Raw genomic sequence first — 12,811 nt, 5'->3', positions numbered from 1 at the left:
TATCACATATATGTTACATATATACATGCATATATATCCCAGCTGCGTATATTATATAAGTGTAGGTATGTCATTTAGAAGGATGAAATCACAGTAGCAGTCACACAAGCACAAGACCAGTTGAATCACAGATACTCGGTGTCTTGCTCCTGGCAGTTATTCAGCAGTTTGTAAAGACAGGCTTAGAAGTTGGCTGGGTTTGGCAAAAATCCCTAAATCATTTACAATGCCGTGCAGGGGTCTGGGGGAGCTGGGTCCTAGCAGACGGGATGTTTTCCCTGTCCTACTCCTGGGAACTGCACTTCTTGGATGGGCCATTTAAGAGAAGTCGAATAGAGGCCATAGAGGAGACCACAGTTACACAATCAATTGATTTTTTTTGTAGACTTTGTTCCCCAGAGGAGAGATTGTGAAATCCCAACATTTTTTCCTATGAGTTAAACTGCAGTTGAAATTAAGGGGGGAAAAAATCAAATCAGTTGTTTTCCTGTCTTTGCAGATGTACTCTGACAGCAAAGATGAAAAATTAGCGTATTCTAATTTGAAAGATAGCCCTCAATATTGTAACTTCCTCGCTTCCATTTGAAAACGTGAAATCCTGACTGGTGGTCCAGGCCTGCGGCAATTTGGGGCAACGTCCACTAGGTGGCACTGTGTCAGAAGGTTTCTTTCATCCCTGGCTGAGATTTCTTGGGCTGCCTACTTGATTTCAGTTTTCCCGTTCCCTTCTGTTTTGTTCCCTTTTCTTGTTCTGCTATAGGGAGCTATTATCGTTTAGGCCTAAATTATGCTTACCTAAAAATGAATACTTTTTGTTACAGTTTGACCAAAAATAAGTTTATTCAATTCAGGAAGTTTCTTATCTACACTCATAGGTAACGATTCTTGTTGTGCTGGGTAGTTTATAGGAACCAAAGGTTGTGTGCATGTGTGTGTGTCAGTGCGTGTATGTGTCGCAGGTAGCTGTATCTGGGAAGGCGTATTGCTGGTCTTCTAAGGTAGGGAGTCAGCTAGATAATTAGGCTCTCCTGAAGATAACCTGGCTCCTAGGCAGGCTTCTGCTCCTGAGGTTTATTATATGATTCTCATGTAATTTTAAATGGTACTACAAGGGAAAACTTGCTTGGCTGGAAGAAGTAATGCTTCAATACGGGGCCTGGAAGCGTAACTGTGAGGTTATTCATTTGCGTGCACACGGGTGGTCCCGAGCAACGACTCATGGGGACCCCCGTCTAGCAGTCACATTTCTGAACGCCTGCTGGATATTGGAGTCCGCCTTCCGTCACATTCTGAGAAACGTCAAGGCGGTCGGTATGAGACAGGTGCTGTGCACAGGGCCAGGGCAGCCCCAAAGTTCACGCCAAACATCCCTCTTGGATCCACCGGGATGCCCCCAGGTTCTGTCTACAAGAAATCTGTGTGTGCGCACAAAAGTGTGCACTTGTGTGTGTGTGTGTGGGGGGGGTTGTCCAAGTGTGTGGAAGCCGAGGTCATCTGGGTGTGTTGTTCTCCAGAGGCCAGCCACCTTGGCTCATTAGGACAAGGCTCTCTCGTTGGCCCGGAGACTGATGATTAGGCAAGATTGACTTTCCAGAGAGCTCCAAAGCCCAGCTTGTGAGTGCTGGGATCGCCCCCTGAGTGCTGGGCTTACAAGGGTGCACTAGTGTCCAGTAGTTCTGTTTTTTTTTTTTTTAAACCAACCAACCAAAAACCCCATTGGGTCTGGGGAGATAAAACCCAGATCTTCTTGCTTGCACTATGCCAATTAAGCTGTTAAGATTTTATTTTATTTTATTTTTTAACAAAGCCCATAGACTTAGTCAAACGGTATGTTTGTGATTGCCCATAAATAGCAATTTCTTTGGGGTTCAAAAGATAGGGGTGGAGACATACATGCTACAACCTTTTTGTGTGTGTGTGACCCGAGGTCACAGATTCATCGTAGGATCCTTTCTGGTATTGAAACTTCCTGTCTGAATTTCTGGGGTGAATTGCTGTTCTTGGATACTCTAGAGAAGTAACACAAAAGCATCACCTCCTGGGACTCTAACGAGAGGTCTAATTCACCCAGGGACGCGAACCCTTTTTTTCCCCCTGACAGCAGGCATTGAAAGTGCTTCTGAGAGGTGCTATTTATTGAATTTTCTTGTAACTAAATGGGTCTGTGGCAGCTCTGACCTAGAAGCCACTGATTAAATGGGCAAGGAAAGTGCATCCCCAGTGGAGAGGGAGAAAAAAAAAAAAGTCCCTGCCCATTTAATCAGGGGCTTCAGTCTGCTGCTTTGGTTTGGTCTCAAGCCTTAAGATAATTTGCTCATTTGCCCATGTAGAAATCCTTGTGAAGGGGATTTGTTGGTCTCAGCTGAGGCTGCAGCAGCTCCTAGTCTTTTAGAAATTCAAATCAGAGACTCCAGCGCAGGCCCCCTGGATCTCAGACCATGACCTTGCATCCCTCCCGGAGGTCGGCACACAAAATCACCCTCAGGTTGAAAGTCACTGCACTGGCCACAATACCTTTTTTTTTTTTTTTAATCTCTGTGATGGGGCTGAGTGTGTAGAAAATCAGGGAGCAGGTTTGTAGGAAGGTGCCGAGCTTCTCTCCTGACAGTGGAGCAGACCAGAGCTAGAGGGGAAGTGAGGAAGTAGCTTTAAGCCTCGGAATAACTGTCTCCAGGATGCCTGCTCTAATCAGGTAAAGGTATACATGTGATATCTCTATGTAGGCATACACAATGGAAATAGAGGCGCTGTCTATGTGAATGTAGAAAGTTGTGCTCAATGTATGATAATGTCGTCTGTGTACGTATAAATACATAAGAATATATGTAGTTTTATGTGTGTTGGGGGGGCAGGAGCCAGCAAATTCCAGAAATTGGAACACCATCGTGAATCCCAAGAAGAGACCTGTGCGACCGGAGATCGGCAGGAGTGGGGAACAAAAAGCAGCCTACTGAGAGCCATTGCGCTGTTCAGTGCCCAGGGACCACCATCTGCTTAAAATTCCCTACAGTGGGCTTCAGGATGTCCAGGGACCCAGGTGCAGGCCAGGGCAGGGGCTGACCTTCTGTGACCTCTGTGAATTCCCTGAGAGTTATGAAGGACAGAATAGATTCCTATCTCCTTTGGGGGTACTGAAGGCGGAGAGAATAACAAAGAAGAATAAATATTATCTCCGGGTCGCTTCTCCCTGACAAGAACTGAGTTTGTGTTATTCCATCTACCCATTCATTGGTCCGACTGTATGGCTGAAAGCCTTTCTTTCTGGATAAGGAAAGCTCTGCTTCCATGGTCTATTCTGTAGACGTCATGGGATGGTGATGGTCAGCAAGCAGGATGCTTGTCCCAGTAAGAGGGAAATAGGACACTGTCCCGTGTTGAAGGCATCCAGGGGTCCGATTTTACTCGGCGCTCAGCCGATCGCTCACCCACCTATCTCCCTGACTGGGCTCCTCTAAAGCTGACCTTTGACCCAAGGAAAAAGCTAGAGCTCTGACCCGCTCTACCTTATAGGACATTCCATGTTAGGTAATGACTGAACCGGGTGAGGACGTGGTTCAGAGACTTCATTCCGGGGGCTCAGGTTCAGTATGCAACCTCCTCCTCCCACTCTACACGCACCGATGTAACAGAAACTAGCCACCGGGAGCCAGGCATCACTCTCGTTCCTGTGGGCTGAGCCTCTAACAGGAATTTACTCCTGAGCTCCTTAAAAAGAGGCCAAGTGCCGACCGAAGAGAGTCAGGCATTTTGTGTACTTGTTACTTTTCGGGCTCACTCTCTTTCCATCCGTGTCCCTGTTACGTGCGCCCCAGACTTTCTAGGCGTTTTGGAGGTTCAGGATATAGGAATACGAGATCCTGGGATTTTGCTTCCTCCGAGCTGCTGGCCTCATTTTGAAGCAATCCCAGTTGATTTCCCATCCGGTGGTCCTGCATATTCTTTCACCGCTTTACAAAAAGAATGAGTTTCTAAATAAAATCCTCTTTCGTTTTCAGGAATTGCAACACATTGTTGGGCCACAGCGTTTCGCAGGAGTCCCAGGTAACGATGAGTCTGTGTGAGTGTTTGAAGTCCTATGCGGCCTGTAATCTTTAAGCTCACCCGGTTCTGTCATCCCCAGCTACGATGGAAGGTTCATGGTCCGAGCTGGCCCAGCGGAGCAAGTCTGAGACTCATCAGCCTTTCGCTCATCTCACTATTAACGCTGCCAACATCCCATCCGGTAAGATATATTTATGCCCAGCCTGAAAACATGTTCCAGTCATACGCAAACCTATTCTTAGCCTGTTACCAAAACTTTTTGACCTCTAAAGGAAAAGGAGGAGGCAGACCCATCGGTTGTCCCCTACCTTGTCAATCACGTCAGACACTACTTCATCCCCGTATTCATTTTCAGGTCATGGAAGCGGCCGTTTATTTTAAGTACCTGCCAGTTGGGAGCACATAATTGCCCACAATGCCCATCTGTTTTCACTCATGAAGTAGATTAGTTTGGTATCGAACGCGCCCCCGTTGCTGACATCCTAGGTGGATGGCTTCATTCAGGAAGCCAGAGGTTTTCCCATCTAGGAAGGCGGGGGGGGGGGGCAGCAGATGACAGCAGTCCTCCAGAAACTGAGGTATTTCTGTCCCTTCTTCCCACGCTCATCCACCTACGCTCTGGTAAATATTCTGTTTAATAGACCAGAGCTATGATTACCTTTGAACCACAGCTGGTTCTATGCACTAGGCAGTTATCACATAGCCCCTACTGGCTGCTCACCACGAACGAGGCCACGATTACAAGGATCACAGTGGACATGATGGTAGGGTGAGAAGTGAACATCAGTGTTAGCGCTGCTGGGTCCTACATACTGAACACTTCCTCTGGCTGAGGTCCTGGGCTGCGCGTTCGTTCTACTAGGAGGCAGTTATCAGTCAGGTTGTTCAGACGAGAAGGCAGTGCTTCCTATGGTTTGTCTCTTGCTTCAGGTCCCTGTGGTAACGGGATTAGACGCTGACTTTCCCCTCTACTTAATTCCCATGTGGGTGCTGTACACTCTCCTAGAAGGCAGGCTACAGGGTACTTGTGGTGGGTTGGCTTTGTCAGGAGGGAGTAGTCCTAAGGTCATAGGTATTTTCCCACAAAGCACAATAGTTTGATACCCAGTGGTAAGTGCTCTAATGTCTGCTTGGGCCTGTGACCTTGGATGAAGTACCAGAATCTGTTCCTCAGCTGTAATAACGATGGGAATACTGTCCACCATGTGGGGCTGCTATAGATACTATATTTTGGGGGTGAAAGGGGCCTATTATACTCAGTAGATGTGATTTACCATTATTATTTGAACTTAATTAAGTCATTATGTAAAGCCACTTTGTTCTCCAGGTGGCTTAAGGCACTTTTTTTATTTGAGTTTAAACTTTTTTGAGTCTTTTAAATAATAAAAGTCTAATCTTTTAATAAATAATTTTGATCTATTATAACAGCGTAGGCCATAGAGAGTTATTTATTCTTTTTTTTTTTTATGGAAGATACAAGAAGTAAGAAAACAGCTCTGGAGTGGTTAGGAGAGTGGGTAGGCTGCCAGTTTTCATCCTACACATAGTTGCCTCCATAAACAGGTTCTCTGCGTGTGCCTGGGGGTGGAGCTATGCTGATTTTTCTCTGGGTGGGAAAACTAGTTTGCATGTCCACAAAGGCAATCAAATTAATACCCGTGTGCGGGCTGCGTGTGCTGTGACCGTACCCTACATTTATCTTTTCAGTTCCCTTTAAATGGCATAGGATAAACATTGCCTGAGAGCGTGTGCCAGAGCCAGCTTGGCAATGGCAAGCATGTTTTAGTCACAAAGCTCCCTCTGCAGGCACCTTGAGTCCAATCGGTGCCAAGAATCCAGGCGAAACTCCCGGTTACGTTCCGACAGCTATTGGGTTTAGGAGTCGGGGAAATGAGCCATTCTATGCGTCCTGTTTAAGAAAATAGAGTTAGTTGCTGTTGTTGGGCCAACAGCCCCTCTTAACCCATTGTTCTCCCGATGCTGGCCAGTGCTGAATGCTTCCCAGGGAGTTGGCTTGTCTTGGCCATTTTTATTTTAGAGCGCTGTTACATACTTGTTTATACACAGGGAGACAGAGTCCCAGAGTCCGTCGCATGTGGACTGTTATACCCTGTGCAGTTGCAAAGTTTCCTGAGTAAAATGCACCAGAAGGTACTTGGGGACGGGGTTAGACTATGTGATTTTCCTTAGGAAGCTGTGCAGGCTAAATGTTTGCCGGGGTCCCTTTCCAACAGCTAGCAGCTGGGAGCCCAGCAGACAGCTAGAGAGGTCAGGCAGGCTGGGTAAGAGGTCCTCAGCATGCCTCATTAGCAACAGAGATGCTGGCTGCCAGGGCAGGCCTTCACCCTGCTAATTTCTCATCTTCTCTCCCCACTGTTATCTTTTGGTAAGTCCTTTATTCACACTGTCTAACTTTCTAGCTTCTCTCCTGTGGGCTTCACGAAAGCCCCACTGCGCTCCAATAGTGTTTTTCTCACCAACAATACGCTCCCTTTCTTCAACCCAGTTTTGACCCAAACCTTCCTAGCTTTCTGGCTCTTCTGTCTTGTCATCAAGCTCAGCTGTGCCGAGCACCGCACGTCTCTGCAGCTTCTGTCTGGCAGTTCTTTGTTCCTCCTAATCAAGCCTGGTTCTTTACAGCATGCAGCAATGGAAAGCCCACACTTTATATGCTCACTTCTTTTTCCCACCATCGGGGGCGAGCATCTTAGGAGTCCTTCTGTCAGGTGGCTGGGATGAGTCAAGGCTGGAGAACAGAAGTGGAGAAAAGCAGAGAGGCACATTACAGTAGAGAGGATCCGTCTTCACTTGACTCCTTAGACCATGGGAGTGGCACTCCATCAGGGTTCCTATCTTCTCGCACCACTGTTTTGATTACTTTCTTGCTTTCCTTGGGCAGAGCTCACTCCAACATGAGTTGGCCCATCCCATTGAAAGGAGGGACTTCACTTCAGTACTTTGACATGTCTATGTCAAATTACATACATGACAGTTGAATGGAATGCAGTACAGGAATTGGCCAAGAAGCTGAGAAATACAGAGTAACTTGAGATGGGAATATCTTGAGCTTTGCCTATGGATTAGATGACTGCCTACCGGGTTAGAGGAGTTATCATGCAGTGTTTATGATATGGTAGTGAGCAGGCTTGAGGAGGCTTTTACAGTCTCCTGTTGATTCACTTGGAACCCTAGGGTGACATTTGCATTTGGCACACTTGACTCCAGGGAGAGGGTAAGACTCCCAATGGGAAAGAAGGAGAGTTGCTGTCCAGTGCCCAGAGGCTGGTGACTACAGCAGCCCTGCTGGGAAGTTTGAGAGTACCCTTGTCCTCTTCGGAAACTGGAGCCATTGTTTTCTTGGTCATTTAATGATGGCTTGCTCCACTGTAGTATAGGTTGAACACTGCCTCATATCCGCTCTCCCGCCTTTCCTGTCACCTTTTCAGTTTCTGTTGTAGCTTGAGGTGGGTGTTTTCAGATCATATCCGAGAGACTACAGACCATTCTGTGGTTCATCCTCTGGCACTGTAGGGATGGATACAGGTGTTCAGGTCTTCCCAGAACTCGGGCCACTGTGGGTAGACAGTGTAGGTGGTATTATTATTGTTGTTATCATTTGTACAAGGATCTCCTAGAATCCGTCAAATGAGTTGTCACCTTTCAGGACTTGAAATCTATTTCATGGGTTGGTGGCTTCAAAATCAGTCCCTGGTCTTATTTTTTTTTTATTCTTACAAAATTATTTATGTATTTTGTTGTATGAAACGATAGATTTAGTAATGACATTTTTGTTCAAGTGTATCGTGTATTTTGATACTCAATCCCAAATAGCACCCCTTCTATTTGCATGGTTAGCATGTGTGTGTGTGTGTGTGTGTGTCTTCTAGTTTCCATACATGAGCAAGAACTTGTAGTATTTGTCTTCTCTGGGTCTCCCTGACTGATTTCTGTGAAGACTATCTAATTGCAATACTAATTACCAGCTCAAGACTAACAAGTTGTAGGCAGCATGGCACGTAACAATTTTTTTTTTTGTATGCAGCAGAAACAAATTCTCCCCTGCTCCCCTAGTCAGAGAGCTGGCTGTTTTTTGTCTTACTGACTCCAGAGACATGACAATGTTAGTTTGCCATAACTCTTCATAAAATCCTTGGAGAAGAGATGTGGTTTTGGACCTTTGCATAGTTCTGTAAGCTTTCACCCTATCAGTTATCATTTTTTCCAGTATAATAATATAAATCTCCACATAATTATACATATTGATTTATAGTAGAGGTAGTCCCAATTTTTAAAGACCCAGCTACATACATCAAAGACCTGGATTCTGATAAACATTAGTCACACAGCTAATTTAGAATGTTCTATAATACTTGGACTTCTCCAGGAATAGTAGCATGGAGGTCACTTCATTTCATGGACCAGAAAGGGTTATAGGAGAACTTGGAACTTGGGAGTGACTTTACAGCATTTTGATGTGAATGACTGCATGAAGTTGAGGAGCTGGGATATTTTGTTTTGGAGCTTCTGTGGGGATGGCCATTCAGTTTTGTGACTTAGGCTGAGTTGGGAGTAAAAATGGTGACATAGATAGAATCTGGCCTTTTCATAGCTTCTGTGACCCAGATTCTCACATCCTTTTACACACCCCTGTCCACAAACTAAACAAAGGTTAAGTTATACAAAGGATGGAAATTCTCTTCCTATACAAATTGGGTTCTTTCCTATCTGAATTGACTCTGGCTAATTGCTCTCTTCAACTCAGAATGAACTGTCCACGGGTCCCAATCTTTTCCCTTTTCTGTGTTTCCTGGCTTGGTAGAAACTCTATGGAGTCATTTTGATCCCTCTCTATGGAAATAACTTGTTCTCTATCTCTCTAAATCTCGTAGCAATTCTATGTGCTTCCTTCAAGCTCTGCTTCTTTTCTGGACCATGTTGCATTATCCCTTGTGCCCTCTAGCTTCCTTTAGGACAGGAATAGAGGATTTTTGGTTTTGTGCCTCCAGAGTGCTTTACAGAAAGCACTAAGTGCATCTGAATGTATCCATGCCCTTGTATAGGTGAGAATCAAGGTAAGTTACTGCGTTGCAATAGGCACTGTTCTATTAGCACACAATACCATCCTGCCAGCCTACATGATGGCCGAGGAGGTTTTCTCATCCAAGTAACAGATTCTAAATCCTGTGTCTCTGTTCTCTGTAGGTTCCCATAAAGTCAGTCTGTCCTCTTGGTACCATGATCGGGGCTGGGCCAAGATCTCTAATATGACTTTAAGCAACGGGAAACTAAGAGTTAACCAAGATGGCTTCTATTACCTTTACGCCAACATTTGCTTTCGGCATCACGAAACGTCGGGAGACCTAGCTACAGAGTATCTTCAGCTGATGGTGTATGTCGTTAAAACCAGCATCAAAATCCCAAGTTCTCATAACCTGATGAAAGGAGGAAGCACCAAGTACTGGTCAGGAAATTCTGAGTTCCACTTTTATTCCATTAACGTTGGAGGGTTTTTTAAGCTCCGAGCTGGTGAAGAGATCAGTGTTCAGGTGTCCAACCCTTCGCTGCTGGATCCAGATCAAGATGCAACGTACTTTGGGGCTTTCAAGGTTCAGGACATCGACTGAAACTGGTTTTGTGGCACATTCATCTGTGTATCCTAGATGTTTGGAAACTTTTCAAAAAAAAAAAAAGATGGAAGATGTATATAGGTGTGTAAGACTACTAAGAGGCCTGGCCCGCACTGTACGGAACTCCGTGTCCTCTCTCTTGGCCCTGTGGAGGTCACGTGTGTGTAAAGATTAGGGGATGCTAGGCTCACGGAGGTTCACAATGGTTTTACAATTTTGTAATGAATTCCTAGAATTAAACCATGTTGGGAGAAGGGTAGTGACACTTGTGAAAAAGCGCACGTGAGCTATGGAAGGGGTCACCGTCTGTGGTTTTAACTCCTGGCAATGTGCCACTGAGAACCTCAAAATTAAGAGGGTGCCATGGTCTGAAGGGTTAAGTTCTTTTGAATTGTTACATCTTGCTGGAACCTGCGAGTAGGTATACTTTTCTAATGAGGAGAGAAATATATATGTATTTTTTATATAATATCTAAAGTTATATTTCAGGTGTAATGTTTTCTGTGCAAAGTATTGTAAATTATATTTGTGCTATAGTATTTGATTCAAAATATTTAAAGCTGTCTCACTGTTGACATATTTAATGTTTTAAATGTACAGATGTATTTAACTGGTGCACTTTGTAACTCCCCCGAGGGGACTGGTAGCTAACGGGGAGGAATACTGTTTCTGGTGGCCACAGGTAGTTCATTTCTTCATTCTTCTTAACTTAATAATGAATACCTTGAATAATAAGCGAGATGTTGGTCACCGGTCCTTTTCAAATTCAGAAGCCAATTGACTTTAGGAACTGAGATAGCCAAGAAGGATACATAACAGGCTACTGAAATCTGTCAGGAGTATTTATGTAATTATTGAACAGGTGCCTTTTCCTACAAAAGGTAACTGTAACACAAATTGTAAATTTTGTGGGTTTTTTTTTTTAAATAGAGAAAGTACTGTGGTTTATCAGCAAAAAAAAAAAATCTACTTTTTTAATCTAGCGAAAGTTATTTTATTATACTGTACAATAAAAGCATTGTCTCTGAATGTTAATTTTTTTTGGTACAAAAATAAATTTGTATGAAACCTGCCTACTGATTTTTGTTCTTGTTCACTTTCATGTGTGTCTTGTTCTGTGATCCTGTTCTTTCCAATATGATAATGCAGCTTCTATCTTTCTCCAAAGGTTACTGGGAGAAGTGCAGATTTAATTAAAAACTAGGAACAGATTCAATTAAATTAATGAACCTTGGAATTTGAAAAATAATTTGCAAGGGATTTGTATGCAAGGATGTAGCTGGAGAGAAAACAGTCTCCTCGCTCATAAAAGAAAAGTTTGTATCATGACAAAAATATGGAGCTTTGACTTAGGGAACCTTAGGGCATGTCTCCTTTACTGCAGTAAAAAGGGACTCACTTAGGCCTGGACACATTTTCTCACGGAAATCTGTGTGGATGAGCTGTCTACACCATGCTGGTTATTCACGAAGGGCAGAGACAGGAAAACAGCCAGCTTGGGAAAGCACAGGAAGCCATTACTTGAGGTACTTGTCATCTGTAGATAAATGTTTTTATTGGTGATTGTGAGAGCATAGAATGGGGGAGGGAGGAATAGCAGATGTTACAGAGAAGAAATCATAAATTTTAAACAGCAGCATTAGAATGGTGGGACTCCATAGTGTTGACCAAAATACATCTACTATTTTACATCTGTCAGTAAACCTCAAGTTTGAACAATGCAAAAACATGACTTGGGTGCTATATATCCTGATGGCTGCTGCTTAGTTTAAGGAAGAATTTCCACGAGCAGTGGCGTTACTGTAGCTTTCACAGACAGAGAATCTTGCCACTGTCTCATTAGCTAGCCAGCTTGGAACCTGGTCCTGCAGTTTTCACTTGTTTCATATTCATTGGTTGAAAATCAGTGAGGTGCTAAGCACAGTGCCAGCCACCACAGTTCTGATGGCAGTTCTCTCAGCCAGCCCCGGGGCTTCCGGTCAGGTGGGGTGTCAGCTTATGCTAGACTGGACAAGAAGTATGTCCTTGTTTGATCCCAAACCGTGGGAATCCCAGAGTCTAACATGGAACATCAGATAGGAAGTGGAGGAAAAGCCTACAACATGAATATAGATTGTCAACTGTTTATTTTTACTTGGGGGGCAGCGTGTCAGTTGCGTGCTAACTTTTGCGATAAAGCTGAGGAGAAAGATTTACTCAGGCTCAAGATTTTAGAGATTTTATTCTGTCATACTGGGGAGATGGCGGTGGAGCAGAGCAGCGTATAGCGGGACCACCAGGAAGCAGCCAGCCAGCCTAGCTGCAAGAGATTCTTCCGCTTGGTCCTCTCAGGAAATGCCCATGCCCGCACAGTCAGAGGTGTGCCTTCTCAATCCAAACCAGGTGACACTCAAGATCAGCCACCAGGTGCAACCAACTTGCCGTCTCTCAAAGATGCAGGAATAAAGAGCCAGGCTCTCCTGAGGTGATTCATGGGGGACCATCCGAACTCTGAAAGCAGCAGTCTCCATTGAAGACCTGGGGAGTTCAGGCACATCATGATGTGGGAGGATTTTCTGAACACTTGCACCTGCCTGTCCCAGGGGCTTTTTTTTTTGGGGGGGGGGGGAGGAGGATGACTCAGTGGCATGTTAGAAATCAGTTAGCGTTTCCAAGAGGATGACAGTAGGGTCCGGACACAGCAAGAGGTATGAAGACGACTCCTCTCTGTAATGCCTCACAGATGGCCAGGCTCTGAGCAGCAGGGTCTACAAAGCTGGGCGGGAGCAGACAGGTGTTTCCTGCTTTCTTCTTTTCCTTCTGCTTTGCCTTCTCATGCACCTCTTTCTCATTTCCACTCTCTGCTTTAATCCTCCTATCCTCCTCCAGACTTCTAAGTCTCTCATTGTCCTAGTTTTCTTTCTGTTGCTGTAATAAATACCATGACCAAAGCAACCGGGGAGAAAAGGGGCTTGTTTGGCTTACACGCCCCAATTACAGTCCACCAGAGAGGGACGTCAAGGCAGGGGCAGAGGCAGGAATCTGGAGGCAGAAATTGAAGCAGAGACCATAGCGGAGCCATGTTTACTGGCTTCCTTAACATGCTTTCTTATACAGCCCCAGACCTCCATTCCAGGGGTGGGACCACCCACAGTGACGTGGGC

General features: G+C 44.9%; 1 protein-coding gene across 2 annotated transcripts in view; it reads left to right on the top strand.

Moving 5' to 3' along the window:
* The window catches only part of Tnfsf11 (TNF superfamily member 11), a 28,907-nt gene extending 18,741 nt beyond the window's left edge, over positions 1 to 10,166 (top strand). For both annotated transcript variants that reach the window (XM_055609884.1, XM_055609883.1), the window contains 3 exons: positions 3,996 to 4,041; positions 4,121 to 4,222; positions 9,244 to 10,166. In XM_055609884.1, the coding sequence (XP_055465859.1) occupies positions 3,996 to 4,041; positions 4,121 to 4,222; positions 9,244 to 9,665 (570 nt within the window). In that variant the 3' untranslated portion in view covers positions 9,666 to 10,166. The remainder of the gene's footprint in view (positions 1 to 3,995; positions 4,042 to 4,120; positions 4,223 to 9,243) is intronic.
* The last annotated feature ends 2,645 nt before the right edge of the window (positions 10,167 to 12,811 follow it).

Source organism: Psammomys obesus, unplaced genomic scaffold, assembly GCF_907164565.1.
Source record: "Psammomys obesus unplaced genomic scaffold, mPsaObe1.curated_primary_1811, whole genome shotgun sequence".
Classification (NCBI taxonomy): Eukaryota; Metazoa; Chordata; class Mammalia; order Rodentia; family Muridae; genus Psammomys; species Psammomys obesus.
This window is presented reverse-complemented; position numbering and strand designations above follow the sequence as displayed.